The 18,251-nt window shown below is 39.7% G+C and overlaps 1 protein-coding gene across 1 annotated transcript in view; it reads left to right on the forward strand.

Annotated features, from left to right (window-relative positions):
- scube1 (signal peptide, CUB domain, EGF-like 1) overlaps positions 1–18,251 on the forward strand; it is a 138,847-nt gene that overhangs the window by 111,065 nt on the left and 9,531 nt on the right. Inside the window, exons 9-14 of the mRNA XM_055225720.1 lie at positions 2,415–2,537; positions 8,073–8,189; positions 10,564–10,686; positions 11,335–11,454; positions 15,430–15,477; positions 16,510–16,626. Of these exons, the coding sequence (XP_055081695.1) occupies positions 2,415–2,537; positions 8,073–8,189; positions 10,564–10,686; positions 11,335–11,454; positions 15,430–15,477; positions 16,510–16,626 (648 nt within the window). The remainder of the gene's footprint in view (positions 1–2,414; positions 2,538–8,072; positions 8,190–10,563; positions 10,687–11,334; positions 11,455–15,429; positions 15,478–16,509; positions 16,627–18,251) is intronic.

An 18,251-nucleotide genomic window follows, 5' to 3' on the forward strand; every position in this document is an offset into this window, starting at 1 on the left:
GCACTATCACATTTTATTTTAGGGACAAGTGCTGCGAATTAGCTGCGGCTATAAGCACTATGATGCATGCATCGGGCTGCTGTGCTGCAACTATTCATTGTTTTTTTGTATCCGCCCCTATTCAAATAAACCAAATCCATTTTTACTCACCTGAACTAGCTGTGTGTAAAGAAATGATCCTCTGACTTCTCAGATTTATCATAGAGTAACTCCCAAACTTTGCAGAATGTCCTAAAAGAGGATCAACATTTCAGACAAAATCGGAGTCAAGAAAAAAAAAAATCTATTACCTGGAGTGTCAGCCCTCATGTCTCCACCGAGGATTACATTTTGCATTTTTAGATCCTCCAATATGTCCCCCTCTGTTGACCGCGACTTGTGTATAATGGCAGGTCCCATGAAACTCCTGGCATGTCTTCGGAAAGTGTTGTACTGAAATACTTTGAGCCTCATTGCCCAGAAGATCTGAGAAAACAAAATAACGAAAAACGGTTCTTGTTTTTATTCCTGAAGCTCGCTGGCAGACTGGGCACACCTCAAAAAGCTCCAGCAGGCATTTTTTATAAACTATATATGTATTTTGGCATTTTATGAATGGGTTTGGCTGTGTCTGGGCTACAAACAACAACAAAAAATATATAACATATTTGCATACAACTATTCTTTTAAAAGATTAGTAATTGGAGCTTTGACTTACTTCTTATCAGACACCTCTGACAAAACTGTTAGTGAATCTTCGGGATCATATGTATAATCTCGTGGATCTGATGGAACATGCGTTGTTGAGCTGCCTTCTAAGGGGTCCTCTGCTATGGTCCTTTCAAGACAGGGTCTTTTCAGCTTTTTTATTGGCATTATCCCTTCATAAATATCACCCAAGCTTGGCCTTTTCACAAGTATTGATGAGACAATCACAAACAGTGTTATTTAAAGCTAATGCTAAAGGCAAAGACGCCATACAAACTACCAAGTTCCATCAACATACAGAATACTATTTATCATTATGTTAGTGTAGCTTTTGACTTACTACATCAACTGTATAGACAGAAGGAAATGATCCCTCGATTAAATGGAGCCTTTCAGCAAATCTATCACTAAACTGGTGCAGGTTTGAGTGCACCACTTCAAGCATTCCTCCTTGAAGTGGTGCGCATATACAAAAAGCATCCTCTGTAGTTCGTAGGTATATTTCCCCCAAAAATAAATGTTATCCAAGTAGTAGGCAGAGGTTCTGTGACAGGACGCCGGTGTACCGATATGTGTTGGTTAATGCAACTGAACACCTAGTTTTATCAATGTGCATTTTCTTCATCATGTTGAGCTGGGACTACAAACCAAAGACGAAATGGTGGACTCGGAGAGTAATTAGACGGAAGTTATTGAACTTGTACGGCCTCTCATGGAGATTTGCTCTGAAAACCAGTGACGCAAAAGATCACAAAAATGTAACAAATCGCAGAAAATGAAAATGCGTATCTAAACCAGAACTGAAAAGATATAAAGATATCTTTGCAGCTACTGAATGGTTCAAATTGAGATTTTCTGAGTTAGTACAAACCCTGTATACCCAGGAAAAGGTATCCAAGAGCTAAAAATGTTGATTTAGCATAATATACCTCAGCTCTTTACCCCATAGAGCTAAAGAGCTGGGGTGGACATTTGACACAGAGGGAAGTTTTTTGGTGTGAAGAAAGTTTATTTTATTTTTTTATTTTTATTTATTTATTTATTTAAAAAGGGGACAATGCACATTAATAAACATTACAAAAAAATAATGTAAATGTGCCCGAGTTAGCTGGCTAGAGCTAATTTTCATCGGTTGTCCCCAGGCCAGATGTATCAAGGCAACCTACAATTAAGAAAACATTTCAACATTCAAAGATAAGAATTAAACATAATGAAAGACAATATAATGTGGACAAATTAAAAATATATACAATTACAAATACCTATTTACAATTAATGTTCACAGGACTGAGTTTCCACAAGCCATTTTTTGGCATTCTTTTTAAATGAAAAGAATGATGGAGACTATCTAATGGCTTCACTGTGTTCCACTGCTGGGAGGCTTTGACTGAGAAAACCGCCTGACTAAAGGCTGATCTTCTGTGAGGAATAACACAGTCTGCCCTCGCTGCTCCTCTGGTCACTCGGCCCTCACTAGATCTAAACTTTACGAAATCACCCAGTGACGGCGGGGCAGTGCCATGTTTGATTTTATAGACCAAACAGATGTTTTTTAATTTAACCAAATTATTCCAATTTAGCAAATTGTATTTTTGTAGAATGTGACAGTGATGATATCTGTAATGTTTTTTATCCAATGTTTTTGGAGCTTGTTTATAAAGTGATTCTAATTGTTTTATTGTTGTGAATGAAATTGACTTTAATTTTTTTATTTATTTTTTTCTCAGATATCGATGAGTGTTTGGAGAATAACGGAGGCTGTGACCACTTCTGCCGGAACACAGTCGGCTCCTTCGAGTGCAGCTGTCAGAAAGGACACAAGCTCCTGACCGATGAACGCACTTGCCAAGGTCAGCACCATCTGCTGTGCAACTGTCTCATTGCAGATGTGTTGACCTGGTTTTTGGTTAATATCTCTGTAATTATTGGGCCCATCCACATGAAACAAAAACTGGACCAAAATCAGATCACATTTATATAGTGCTTTTCTACCTTCAAGGAACCACTCACCCATTCACACACACACTCAAACACCAATGTACGCAGAGTGTATATCTTGCCCAAAGACACAACGACAGTATCATCTGTGAGAGCAGCTAGTGCTCTACCAATGATGTTTATGTTGAGAGCAGGATTCAAACTGCCAGCCTTCAGACCACAGGAGGAACACTCTATGAACTGAGTCATTGTTGCAACGTCTTCTCTGTCAGTATAAATGAACAAAAGTGAAATTAGGTTTTCACAATCGCTTCTGGCTGCACCTGTCTCTGGTTTGTTCTCCAGTCTCTGGTCTGTGCTCCTCTGGCTGCACCTGTCTCTGGTTTGTTCTCCATTCTCTGGTCTTTATTCCTCTGGCTGCACCTATCACTAGTCTATGCTCCTCTGGCTGCAGTGTATTTGATTTTGGTTAATTCGCAAATATTTATTTTTCATTTGTTTCCATATTTGCATTTTACATAAATTGAGCCTATGACCTTCTGGCAGTGTGGCTATAGTGCTGTTTTATGTTAAATATGCTACAAACTGGATTTTTCAGAGCTTTAACCATGTTCTAGTCATTTCTTCTCATTGAGCCTCTGAAAATGTATTTGGTGTGATTCACGTTTAAGTAATCTTTAATCTCTTATTTTCAAGATGCCATTTTGCTGATCTACCCCCGTTTTCACCTCAACTGGTACACAGCCACTGTGATGTACACACTTAAACAGTGATACTCATAGGATTCTACAGCATTGTGTGGTCATTTTGGTTTGCTAGTGTGATGTGCAGCTATCCATAGAGGGTGCTGACAAAATGCAGAGCTTTGTTGTGAAGACGTTTAAGGCAACGTCAGCTCCCATTGGGCACCGCAGTTTTCTAACTCAGAAGTCAGTGGACAGATGTTTTAGATGAACAGATTGTGATTTAAAATGTGCAAATTATAACAATGACCCACGGGTATCATATAAAGCAGACACAAGCACAATATGGCTGATTTAAAGAGAAAAGTGCTTCCAAATCCACTCCTGTTATCATTTGTATAGAATGTAAGCCTCAGAAACAGAGTCCTTGTACTCGTCTCATCTCTGTTTGCTGTGTTTACCCACTCACCCTCTGCCTCTGACCACTTCCTCCTCGACAAACGACATCATCACTATTTTTAGCTGTGACAGAAGCCAGCGGCGAGCGGAGATCCAGGCCCTCAGAGCTAATGATTTTTGTGGATAAACATTTGTGCGTGTTCAGACAGAGTAGGGTTATGTTGAGGAGACACACATGGCTTCCTCTGCTGTTTCAGCAAGAGCACCATGATTCATTGCAATTTGAATGGACACATTCGCAAATCACAAAGGCTGCAATTTTTTAAGTCCCATAATCCTCTACAAACAACACAACCTTCTCTTATTCTGCATAAAAACTGCTAACCCTGTAGTTTAGAGCTGTATAAACATGTTCTGAAATGCCCCTGTGTGTCAGATGCCATCTCTTTGTGTCAGATGCCCTCCCTCTGTCTCCATAGGATCTCATTCTGCATATAAACGTCTAACCCTGTAGTGTAGAGCTGTACAAACATGTTCTGAAATGTGATTCTTGTATTAGTTTGTCAGTTCATATTTGAACAGAATTGATTAAAACATAAATCCAAATCTAGTCTCTATGGCGAAGCTTCACAGAAAAGTTCAATATCAGACATTTTTTTGTCCTGTATTAATTGATCACAACAATTAGCATATCATTGGCGTGTGTATATATATATATATATATATATATATATATATATATATATATATATATATATATATATATATATATATATATATATATATATAATTGAGAAATGGGATACTGGATGGGCTACTGGAACAAGGCAGAGATGGGCGAGATACAAGAACAAGGCTGTGTTGGAATGCTACAGCTCCAGTGATGCGAGTCAGAGGGGTTACATGAACAGGATGTGGGAAAAATGGTTACTTCGAAACCCGCAGTCCAAGGTTACGGCTAAGCAACTAGTAGCTCAGTGTTCCAACATCCGCAAACAGCAACTGCTTTCAACTTGAGATTGACGAGGTACAACACAAACTATGGTACGACAAGGGAGAGCTAGGCTTACGCTGACGCTAGGTCAGAGGGGAGTTAGCATTAACTTCTCAACTGGAGAATGGGTACAAAGCCCCAATAAGTATCACACGGGGTGAGGCAGAGACTGACCTGAAAGATGAGATCATGGCCCGAATTAACACAAGGCAACCCCAATGCCACTTGCAGAGACTAAGTGAAGTACCATCTGAAAGTCTCCTAGAAGATGTGAATGCAGCATTGAGAGTGATCCCTACCTCAACCATCACAGAGACCAATGAGCTGAGACCACTTCAGCAGCAGTGATCCTAGAGATGTTTGGCTGTAAGAGCATCCATAGGAGCCATGATAAACAATAGGAAACATGGAAACAAGGCTAAAATCAGGATAAAATCAAGTCAGCGTGGAGAGAAGTGAGCCAACTCTCAGAGGCCCAGAGAGGTGCAATGAAAAAACAAGTACAGTGAGATGCCCATACCTGAAGCATCGGAAACTGCCAAACAAAAGGTCCAAGCCTTGGCCAGCTGCCTAAAGAGGTACACACGAGATAATGAGCCAGATGAATAAACCGTCTGTTCGCAACACAAGCGTCGAAAGTGTACGTTCAATGGCACGGTAATAACACCAGAGCACACCCACCAAGGCTGGAAACTGAACAGTACTGGAAAGGTGTATGGGATGCGATGCACAGTGGCTGGTGGCTGTAAAAGAAGACCACAGCAACCTCCCTGAACAGAATCCAGTTACCATCACAGTGGCAGACATCCAGGAAAGAGTCTCAGGTATGAAAAAGTGGAAAGCACCAGGCCCTGACATGATCCACGCCTACTGGGTAAAGAAGCTCACTGCTCTCTGTGAGCGCCTGGCAGCACAAATGAAACAGCAGCTAATGGATGGAACTCACCCTGAATGGTTAACCGAAGGGCGTACGATCCTGATCCAGAAGGATCCTTCAAAGGGTACAGTACCATCCAACAATAACCTGTCTCTCGATGACATAGAAGCTCTTATCATCATGTCAGACATCATCATGGCTCTAATATGTATCTTTCTATCTGGCTCTAATATGTATGTATATATATATATATATATATATATATATATAATTTACCTTTATTTAACCAGGATAAAAAAACTCATTGAGATTAAAAATCTCTTCTTCAAGAGTGTCCTGGCCAAGAAGCAAAACACGCAGAGGACACAGACATACGCATACTCAACATATACACAGCACACACAGTCACAAGATAAAACAGCAGACCTAATTGAAACATTTGCAAATTGAAAGCTTGCTTTCATAGCCAATTAAAAGTCACTTAAATTAGTTATATATATATATATATATATATATATATATATATATATTTGTGTGTGTGTGTGTGTATGTATATGTACACATGTAGACAAAACTGTCGGTATCCTTCGGTTAATGAAAGAGAAATTCACAATGGTCATAGAAATAACTTGAATCTGACAAAAGTAATAATAAATACAAATTCTATGAAATTTAACCAATGAAAATCAGACATTGCTTTTCAACCATGCTTCAACAGCATTACTTAAGAAAATAAACTCATAAAACAGGCCTGGACAAAAATGATGGTACCCCTAGAAAAGACTGGAAATAATGTGACCAAAGGGACATGTTAATTCAAGGTGTGTCCACTAATTAGCATCACAGGTGTCTACAATCTTGTAATGAGTCAGTGGGCCTGTATATAGAGCTGCAGGTCGTCACTGTGCTGTTTGGTGACATGGTGTGTACCACACTCAACATGGACCAGAGGAAGCAAAGGAAAGAGTTGTCTTAGGATCCATAGGACTGTAGCAAACCTCCCTGGACGTGGCCGCAGGAGGAAAATTGATGACAAATCAAAGAGACAGATAATGCGAATGGTAACAAAAGAGCCCAGAAAAACTTGTATAGAGATTAAAGGTGAACTTCAAGCTCAAGGAACATCAGTGTCAGATCACACCATCCATCATTGTTTGAGCCAAATTGGACTTGATGGGAGACGACCAAGGAGGCAAAAAAATAAATAAAAAATCCCGATTAGAATTTGTCAAACTACATGTTGATAAGCCACAAAGCTTCTGGGAAAATGTCCTATGGACAGATGAGACAAAAATGGTAGTTTTTGCCAAGGCACATCAGCTCTATATTCACAGAAGGAAAAATTAAGCATATCAAAAGAAGAACATTGTCCCTACTGTGAAACATGGAGGAGGCTCTGTTATGTTCTGGGGCTGCTTTGCTGCATCTGGCACAGGGCGTCTTGAATCTGTGCAGGTACAATGAAATCAAGACTATCAAGAGATTCTAGAGAGAAATGTGCTACAGGACAATGACCAAAAACACAGCTAAAAACACCCAAGAATGGCTAAAACGAAAATATTGCACTATTCTAAAGTGGCCTTCTATGAGCCCTGACCTAAATCCTATTGAGCATCTTTGGAAGGAGCTGAAACATGCTGTCTGGAAAAGGCACCATTCACTCTGAGACAACTGGAGCAGTTTGCTCATGAGGAGTTGGGCCAAAATACCTGCTGAGAGGTGCAGAAGTCTCATTGACAGTTCCAGGAATCGTTTGATGGCAGTGATTGCCTCAAAAGGTTGTGCAACAAAATACTAAGTTAAGGGTACAATCATTTTTGTCCAGGCCTGTTTCATGAATTTATTTTTTTAAATAATTTTTTGAAGTATGGTTGAAAAGCAATGTCTGACTTTCATTGGCTAAATTTCATAGACTTTTTATGTATTATTATTTTTGTCAGATTCAAGTTATTTCTGTGACAATTGTGAGTTTTTCTATCATTAACCGATGGGTACCAACAATTTTGTCCGTGTGTATATGTATATATGTATATATGTATGTATGTAAGGAGGGCTGCAAGAAACCAAAATGTTCAAATCATTTCATATTGTCAACATAAAGCTCAAGTCACGTACTCACATTGGGAAGAGGAACCACAACCTTTACTCAAGAAAGAGTACTGTTACACTGTACAATATGTTACTCAAGGAAGAGTACTGTTACACTGTACAGTATGTTACTCAAGGAAGAGTACTGTTAGACTGTATAATATATTACTCAAGTACTGTTACTGTTACTGTAACTTTACTTAAAATATTAGAAGTAACAGTATGCTGCTGGAAAAGTACTCTGAAAAGCACAATTTCTTCAAAAGTTACTCAAGTAAATGTATCTGAGTGCATGTAACTGAGTACTACCCATCTTTTGAAATGACTGTGGTATTACTGTGAGCAAACTTGCCTGTCCACAGATCTGCATTCAGAGTGATGGATTTGTTTTCTTATTGATCTGCAGATATCGATGAGTGCTCGTTCGAGAGGACATGTGACCACACCTGTAAGAACTACCCAGGCACCTTCGAGTGTGTGTGTGACAAAGGCTACATCCTCTATGGGCTCACGCACTGTGGAGGTCACTCTAACACACAAATACACACACATTTACACACACACACACACCCCTACATACACACGGACACACACATGTACATACACACAGACACTTTGGATGTTGCTCTAACACACACACAACACGTACACACACACTGTGGAGGTCCGTCTAACACACAAACACACACACACAATGTGGATGTCGCTCTAAAACACACACATGTACATGCACACCGTGGAGGTCACTCTAACACATGCACACACATGTACACATGCACTGTGAAGGTTGCTGTAACACACACATATGTACATACATACTGTGGAGGTCGCACTAACACACACACGTACACACACACATATATACACATTGTGGAAGTCGCTCTAACACGCACACATGTACACACATACTTTGGAGGTCCCTCTAACACACAAACACACACACCCCAACACACCCACACATACTGTGGAGGTCCTTCTATCTCACACATTGTGGAGGTTGCTCTAACACATGCAGATGCACACATGCGCTCACGTACTGTGGAACTCACTCTAACACGCACGCACACACACATGGGCTCACACACTGTGGAGATCACTATTACACACGCATGCTCACACATATATGAACACACGTGCACGCACGAACACAAACACTGGTTCACACACTGTAGAGGTCAGTCTAACAAACACACACATATGTACACAACCACACACTGTGGAAGTCTCTCTAACACCTACACACACACACACACACACACACACACACACACACACACACGTTTATATACATAACCACTGGATTTCAGCATTGAAAAGGCCACCCAAATGAGAGAGTCATGTGGGGCTCATTCTGCTTTCTGGAACTATGAAATTATAACATATATAAATGGGTCATCATGTCCAATGTTTTTGTTTTGAAGAACAAATCAGCATTACAATAGTTACCAGTAAAAGTTCCATTTGATCTGATCATGTCTGCCTCGTATCTGGGAGACAGTATACACAGCACAAAATATCTGTGCATTTACCTTCATATATATTCACTCAGTGTTAAGTTCATATATATTCACTCAGTGTTAAGTTCATATATATTCTCTCTCATTGTTAATTTTATATTTATCCTCTGTTTACTTCATATATATTCTCTTAGTGTTAATCCCCGTTATAATGTAATTTTTGTTTTAGTGTAAAATGAAACTATCAACGAAAACACTGATGAGATGAGACAGAAACGATCAGACCTGAAAATGATCCTCCACAACATCTGTCTTCATTAGAGAGAAAGAAAGGATGCAGGGAGGAAGAGAGGGAGGGAGGAGGGAGACAGGGAGGGAAAGAGAGAAGGAAGAGGAAAAGGGGAGAGGAGACAGAAGGGGGGTACAGAGAGAGAAGGAGGGTGGAGAGAGAGGAAACGGGGTACAGAGAGAGAGGGAAAGAGGGAGGAAAAGATGAGAGAGGAGGGGAGGAGGAGACAGAGGGGGAAAAAGAAGTTAGAAAGGAGGAGTGAGAGAGGAGAGAGAGAAGAGGAGTGAAGGAGGAGTAGAGGAGTGAAGAAGGAGGAGAGGAGGAGGGAGGAGGAGAAAAAGAGCGTAAGTAAAGAAGGGAGAGCGAGGAAAGATTGAGAGAGAGAGGAAAGGAGAAGGAAAGGAGGTGAAGGAGGGAGAAGAGAGAGGTGTGGTGTCATTAGTGATCTTCGGTCTCTATGCTGTAGTTAAGTCAATAAAGACAAATGGGATGAGCACAAAGCACCAATCGATGAACTCGTTATCATAGAGGGGCGGGTTCAGCATCTCTCTAAGCCAAGCAGAGGGGTGGGACCAGCGTCTCTCTAAACCAATCAGTGTCATCTTTCACTCACCACTCCATCTCTCAAGCAAACTCATTTTCACTGGGGCTTATTGATACTTTGCAGCTGATGTCATCAACATTCACTGGGAGGAGTGAAGCTAACTGTAGGCACCGTTCTGTCTGACATAGGGTTGTCAAAAGTATGAAAAATCAGATAATAATCAATACTAAAACTAGTATTGAAATGATATACTCAATTTTGGCAGGTATCAATACTAAAAAAGTCCCATTGACAGGACAGAAATTAACCTTTTCTGAATAGCTTTAGAATGATCTTGAGCTGTTTCAGAAAAAGTATATGACCAAATAGACTAGTATACACCCATGGATCACTATGGAACCTACTTGAGTGACTGAGGGATTACACAGATATAAGGCCACATGGAAATATAAAAGGGGTAAAAATATATTCCATTTAATGTTAAAAATCACATTCTGTAGTTTAAATAGAGTGTTTTTTTATTTTCATTAGTCCCCTCCCCAGCATGGTATCACTGCAACGTATCAATACCGTGATAATAATGTTTTTATTTGTTTATTTTTGTCAGATATCAATGAATGCAGCATAAACAACGGCAGCTGTGAGTTTGGCTGTGTGAACACTCTGGGCAGTTATGAGTGTGTGTGCCCCGCTGGACACAAACTGCACTGGAACAAGAAGGACTGTATCGGTGAGAGCCGAACACTACCATTATAACACAAGACTGATACTATATCTCTGTAATATGAATAAGAAGTACAAAGAACTCTCAAAACAGAGGTTTATTTATTTATTTATTTATTTCAGGGACAATGCACATTAATAAACATTTGCATGTAAATATGTCAGAATTAGCCCGAGGGCTATTTTTCATCCGTAGTCCCAGGACAGATGTAAAATGTCAACCTGTAGGAAATAAAATACAATAGAATAAAAACAAGGTTATTATTTACACTCTAAAATCATTCTTACATACAGTCGCATACAACTCCATTCTCATAGTCATAAAACCACATTCAGCCTCATACATTCATTTTCAGCCACAAATACAACATACTGACCACACTTTATTCAGACCATATATACTATATAGAAGTGGACTAAGTGAGTGTGATATTACCCACAGTGTTCAGCTCCACATGAAGCTTATTAAGGCTAGCAGTTATAGCAGCAAATTTTTCAATGTAAAGTGATTTGGAGCCAGAATTGCAACTCTGCTCACTTCCTGTCTGGAACGTGGTGGCTAGCGTGTTAGCTATGTCCATTTATATGTACAGTCTATGGTTTAGACGTATCCATTGCTGACATGTTTCATGCTAACGTGAGTGTGTTCTTACAGAGGCTGTAAAGTGTCTGCCCAATGGGAAGCCAGCACCTCGAGCCCAGCTGTCCTGCTCCAAGAATGGAGGAGCAGAGGTGTGCTCTCTCTCCTGCCCCTCCAATGCTCTCTTCCTCGCAGGTACAAAACTGTCAAACAACCAAAGCATGTGCAGCTCCATACAGCGTGTAACCATCTACGCTCAAAATATGACTTCAAACACAACAGACCTCAGCATTATGATATCAAACAGCGTAGAACTTTCATTTTAAGAGGCTAAATACCAGCTCTGTGTTCATTGAAACTTTTTATGTCAGTTAGGACTGTCAAGACAATCACTATATGTTTGTACTAGTGAAGGGTGGTTTGGGTTCTTTTCTGTAGGATTTGCTGTAGAAGGCTGAATTAGACCTAAAATTACAAACTGAATGCTGAATGTGTGTATGACAGTTTTGGATGATTCTCTTTTCTTTTCTTTTTTTAATCTGGTGGATCCAGTTGCACAAATATAAATTATAGTTTTACACAAACAGGAAGTAGATAGTTTATATTTGTTCGATTTTAATCGATTTTAATCATGACATTAGAGGAGTTTTAGCCCTGTGTACAACATGGTTGCTAGGTAACAGTTATGGAAGTGTGATGTCATGATCTCCAACCAGGAAATAAAATTTGAAACCTAAAAAATGGCCAAACTGGGAAAAAGAATTGTACATGTTTTTTTTAGTAAAACCTTAAATATATTGCTCTTAAGTTTGTTTCACACATATAATGTTTTAGTCACACGATCAGTCCAACCCATCAGAGCCTTTATTGCTGATTTTTATGTATTTTTTATTATATTGTAGATTTATTGTAGATTCTTCTATATAAATACTTCAACAATATATCACACTTTAAAATGTGTGATCGTGAGAGGTGAGGTGATGTACACGGCCTGGCTTTATTTTTTGCCATGCAGTGTATTTACATCAGTGAGACGGCAGTGTTTTCGCTCATATATCTCTATGAGAGTTTTTCACCACTTCACAAACATGATGGATTTCCATGGTAACTGACGTTTTTTGGCGAGTCTTCCCCACCTCTATAGGGTTACATCAGCACACTGTGGAATGGCTCTAGTTTAACCTAAGGCAGTTCTGAACTCTCAGGTGGAGTTTGCAGTGGAATTGTCAGAATACAGATGTGTCGACCTGGTTTATGGTTAATATCTCTATAATTACTGGACACATTAAACAAAAACTAGCACAAAGTTACAGGCACAAAGCAAATAAGTAACAGTCAAATGATTTTTTTCACAACAGCTTCAGAAAGTGGAGCCATTATTCAACCCCAAAGACATGAGTGTTGTCAAAGAACTTTAAACCATAAGATTAACATGACAAGTTTGTGGAGCCAATCCCAAACAAATAATGAGAAGGTTCAACATGTGATGATAATTCTATGCTCACATCTGATGGACTAACTCAGTTCTCCTCTTGGTGCAGTCTGCTGCCCCCCAGTGGTTTCTCTCATCCATCACACTCCTCTATGGGGTCTTGTCCTTTGTAAAAGCTGCTAACTCTGTGCATACGATTTTAACTTGGCTTGGTGTGCTCAATATTTATCAGGGTTTTACATCAGTTAAGTGGCAGTTTGTGAAAAAAGTAAAAAACAAAAAGTATTCGTAAGTTGTAAAACAGAATCCCTCTGCCTGCGTTATCAAAACTTAAAACTCTAAAATGCAGACATAGTTTAGACACAAAAAGATACTGACACTTTAAACCCACATTTAACTAAATGTGGGTTTAAAGTGTGATTTATTTTTTTATTAGTAATCTAATCAGAACTATTGTTTAATTTAGACTCTTGTTTACATTATAGTTGGTAGGTAACCATAGCCCATAGCTTCAGTTCGCTTTACATAAAAATCTGTCCCCCCTCTCTCCATAACTGCTGCTGTCAGGCTCGTCATTTTTTTCTTAAAATGTTTGTATTAATGCACTCTGCATGACCCTGGTATTTTTCTTTCACCATTTTGTCTGCAAATCAAGATATGAACATTAATAACAGACAAATCAGATGTCTTCTTTCCCTGAGGTCACTCCAGTTAGTGTGAGCAACAGTTTTGATTGGGAGCATTGCTAAGTGTCTCCTCCCTGCTAAAAATAGCCTGTATAAAGAAGTGGACTAAGCGAGTGTGACTTCACCTATAGCATTTGGCTCCAGTCAAATGAAGCTCATCAACTAGCTATAGATCCATATTTGGAACGTATATTTTATCAGAGAGCAAGCGCTTAGCAACGCTGTCAATCAAACCTGTTACTAACACAGGGAGCGATTTCGGGGAAAAGACGGCACCTGATTTGTCTCTTATTAATGTTCATATCTTGAACTCCAGGTATGATTCATATTTTGAATCATGGAGAATCATGGAGTCTCTGGTTCTTTGCACATCTCCCTTTCACTCAGGCCTGTGTCGTGCTCTGGTTCATTTGTATTTCTCTCTGTTGCTGGGGCCTGTGTCATGCTTGTGTTTGTTTGTGCATATCGCTCTCGCTCGGGCCTGTGTTGTGCTCTGGTTCATTTGCACTTCTCCCTCTCGCTTGGGCCTGTGTCATGCTTCGGCCCATTTGCGTTTCCCCCTCTCGCTGTGTCGAGCTCTGGTTCGTTTGCGTTGGCCGTCTGCGTGTGAGAAAAACTCCGCTTGGGCTCAAACTGACAGCTATGTTTTCTCATTGTTTTGCATGTGTCTTAATCTGCGCCTGTAGCCTCCCGGTACATTCCTGCGGCTGTGCGTTTATTGTATCAGATGCCTGTCCTCTGCACCCCTCACTGCCACTGGGACATGCGGCTGTGTGTATTTTGGTGCAGAAATGAGACAAGAATGCGCCTGTCTTTCACTGAAGCTTTTCTTTCTCAATCGCTGGGTGATATCTGCTCCTCTGGGCCCTCTGCTGCTGTGGAGGAGGCCAGGAAGTGCTGGCTACACTTAGCGAAGGAGGCTAACTGTACAGCCAAAGGAAACACGGCTCCTGTCAGCAAAAATAAAAGACTCTCAAACATCCATCTACACTTCAGCCTTCCCCAGTTCACAAAAACGTTGTAAAGATAATATGAGTAAAGAGCACATATTAAGCTAAATCTGCTTTTATGAGTTCATCAGCTTGTTATAACAGTGTTCCCTCATCATTAAATCAGAGCTATTCTACAAACTGGACTTTTCAGACCTTTCAACCATGTTCTAATCATTTCGTCTCATTGACCCTCTGAAGTTGTATTTGGAGTGATTCATGTTTGAGTAATCTTTAATTGCTTAATTTGTTTTCACTTCTATTGGTACACGCCCACTGTGTCACACACACTTTCTTCTCCAGTTTTATTTTCTTAATTGGTGATACTCGTTGGATTTGGCAGCATCGCATAGTCATTTTGGTACAAATGAAAAAAAATTGGCGACTTGCTAGTGTGATGTGCAGCTACTCATAGGAGGGACCGACAGCATGTGGCACATTGTTGTGATGACTTTTACAGCGATGTTAGCTCCCATTGGGCACTACAGTTTTCTAACGCAGAAAAACAGACTTGTTTCTTTTATTAAGTCATTTTAGATTAATATTGTGATTTAAAATGTGCAAACTATAACATAATGATCCATGGATGCCATAAATAATTACTATAGGGCAGACAAGTACAATAGGGCTGATTTAAAAAACTAAATTTTGATTCAAATATGTTCGAGTCATCCTGTATTATCTTGCATTTGAGGCTTGAGTGTTTAAAAAGTGCCTCCTTTCACTTACCATACACTGGTCTGTACGCATTTGTGATTCTTTAAAAAATTGACATGGGCCATTTCAATAATAAAAAGACATGAATGAAAATCTGCTGCTTGTTACAGTGCCATTTCTATTATGAAGTTGTTTTACATCAATAGTTTGATATGGGAATTTTTAATACAAGATCTCATGATTGTCTAAAACTTACTTCCCAAAAATTTAATACATTTCAAGAACATACAAAACTGGATAGACTGGTGCCACTAATGCACAAAATGTAAAATACTGATCCACAAATGTAATGGTTTATTATGGAATACTAAAAATCATATCATTTGACTGTGTTTTTGTATTTCAGACTCTGAGAACAGCTACACTCTGAGCTGTGGTGTGCCTGTGCAGACAGGTAAGAGCCATCTCAAGACCCAACTGGAAGTATAAAGGGGAGAGTGAGGGGAGAGAAGGGGTGGGGTTTGGATTACTAAGGGGGAGAGTGAGAAGAAGTAGGGTCTGTAGGACTAAAGGGGAGAAGACAGTGCAGAAGGGGCGGAGTCTAGGGGACTAACGGAGAGAGTGAGCGGGGAAGAGGGGTGGAGTCTGCAGGACTAAAGGAGGGAGTGAGGGGGAGGAGTGGCAGGATCTGGAGGTATAAGGAACCTTATGATTGGTTTAACAGGTATCCAGACTTCAAACTCCACTCCTGCAGCCAGGTGTTTGTAATCAGAAAAACCTGGCTGTGATCAGAGCAGTGCTGTGGGATGTCACCTAGTACATCCCACAGCACTTCCCTGAAATCACAGAGGCCCCTGGAGGCAGCAAGCGCTTAGCTTTAGATGATTTTGACCAGAAAGCTGCACATTTACCAAGTTTGCACTAAAGTTGACAAAAAAGCTTGGAACACTAGACACTACTATTAATATACACAGTTTATTAGCAAAAAAAAATTGTTTCACTTTCATCAAATCTGCCAAATGGAGTTAGCGTGAATTCAGCCTTGCAGACTTACTTCCGCTCCCATCTACACACCGCTTCTCGCACCCCTCCTCAGCATCCATCACCACATCCTATTACTCCTTCCCGCTGCCTGCCGCACCCCCTTTTCATCCAACCAGTTCCCAGTCTGCCCTATTTAAATCCCCATCGCAGATGCATGGCCGTTTCAACTCGTGCCACGCCCCACCACCTCCCCAGCACCCTGTCTGCTCCACATCATCTCATTGTCCCTTCACTCCCTAAGCCTCACCTCGACCATGTCCAGGGCCCATGACCTAGAGTGAAGACATTTCGCCAAAGATAACTCATTCAATTAAGCCTACTAATACTTTTCTTTCATGTCCATCTGAGTCTTTCCAGGTTGAAATGTCACTGTTTAAATCCTAAAGAGTTCATAGTATCTGATTCTTATATATTGTCTTATTATATTATTTTATTTGTGCAGATACTCTGGGTCCTCCAGTCAAACAGAAAGCTCGGTTCAAGATTAAAGATGCCAAATGTCACCTCCGACCTCGCAACAAAGAGAAGCACCGGGAGCTGCTCAAGCACACACTGCAGGGTGAATACTGACACTGTCTGAGATACATGCATGATTATTTGCACTATAGATTCTCACTGAAGCATCAAAGCTATGAAAGACACATGTGGAATGTAGTAAACAAAAATAAACTCCAAACATATTTTAGATTTTTATAGCCTGCACCTTTCATTCTCCTTCTGTCTCACATTTTAAAAATTGTTAAGAGTCTACAGTCCAGGACTTAGCTATTTCAATCTGATCTACCCAACCAGCCAAAAGTCACTCTTGTTAATTTTTTTTCTTTCTTTTTAATACTTTACACATTTTAGAGAAATATGGAAGACATCAAATACAGTATATGAAGTAAGATATATGGAATTATGTTGCAAAGAAAAAAGTTATTTTTTATATATATATATATATATATATATATATATATATATATATATATATTCAAACCCTCACAGTCTCCACTATTTGCTTTGTGGACAGCTGCAAACCCTGGGCCTTCCCTCATTTAGCTTCTCCTGAAGTCTCCTGAAATGGCTTTCACTTCACAACTGTGCCGCATCAGGGTCAAGAAATTACAAAAGTGCAAAGCGGCGATCAAAGCATTAAAAATGTTTTGAGGGTTGTTTTTTTTTAGTTTATTTTTGTTTACTACATTCACATGTGCCATTCATAGTTTTGACTGGTTTGTGTAACTGTAGATATAATGAGATAAAGATGTGATTTGGTCTGGGAGCGACAAGAAAAATAATAATTACAATTTATTTAGTCATATAGATTGAGTATTTTAGTTTGTCCTTTTAAAAACAAACTTACAAACAAACAATTACATTTATTTAATATTAATTTCCTGAAAAACAAGATAGACTTTATGGCTGCCATTTAAAGCTCCTATATTACTCAAAATTGATCCTTGTGAGCTTTAAGCCATGTTGTAATGTTAACTCCTCAAAAACATAACTGATGTTGTGTTTTGTTTCATTCACACATGTTTGAGTAATCCTTTATTATTAGTCTGTCTACATTTCCAAAGCTCAAAATGCTTTGCTCCACCTTGTGATGTCATGAAGAGGCAGTAACAGCTCCTTTAACCATTTGTTCAGTAGAGACTGGAAATTCCAGGGCTGAATCATCCAAGCAATTCTAGTGAAGGTGCACAGAGTTATAAAAACACAGTGGAGCACTTCCTGTATTACAACATGACATCACAAGGTGGAACAGAGTGTTTTTGGTTTTTAACAGACGCCCTGGACTGGTATTTTTTCTCCGACGTGCGTCCACAGCATCCATGGTGCGCAGTAGAGGTGTCTGCCCTCAAATGCAAAGGTGTCCAACTAGAGGCATTCAACACGTTTTGAAGCTGTGATCTGAACACAGCATTAGAAGTGGGTGGGCTATAGGGTGCCACTGGTGTTTTTCTAGAATGTGGTGTCTTACTCCAGATGGGTCTAAGTTCTATTGATTACAATGTACTTAGTCATGAAATATCCAAAATGTAAATTCACAAATGTTGATCCTTACTGAGAACTCACAGAGAACTCAGTGTATTATAACACAATTCTGTATCTGAACAAGATTCACTTTAGCTGCCCCCATCTGTATTAAATATGATTGGTCTATAGAATGTAGTGATGTCAGTTGTATTAAATATTATT

Source organism: Periophthalmus magnuspinnatus, chromosome 12 (assembly GCF_009829125.3).
Source record: "Periophthalmus magnuspinnatus isolate fPerMag1 chromosome 12, fPerMag1.2.pri, whole genome shotgun sequence".
Taxonomy (NCBI): domain Eukaryota; kingdom Metazoa; phylum Chordata; class Actinopteri; order Gobiiformes; family Gobiidae; genus Periophthalmus; species Periophthalmus magnuspinnatus.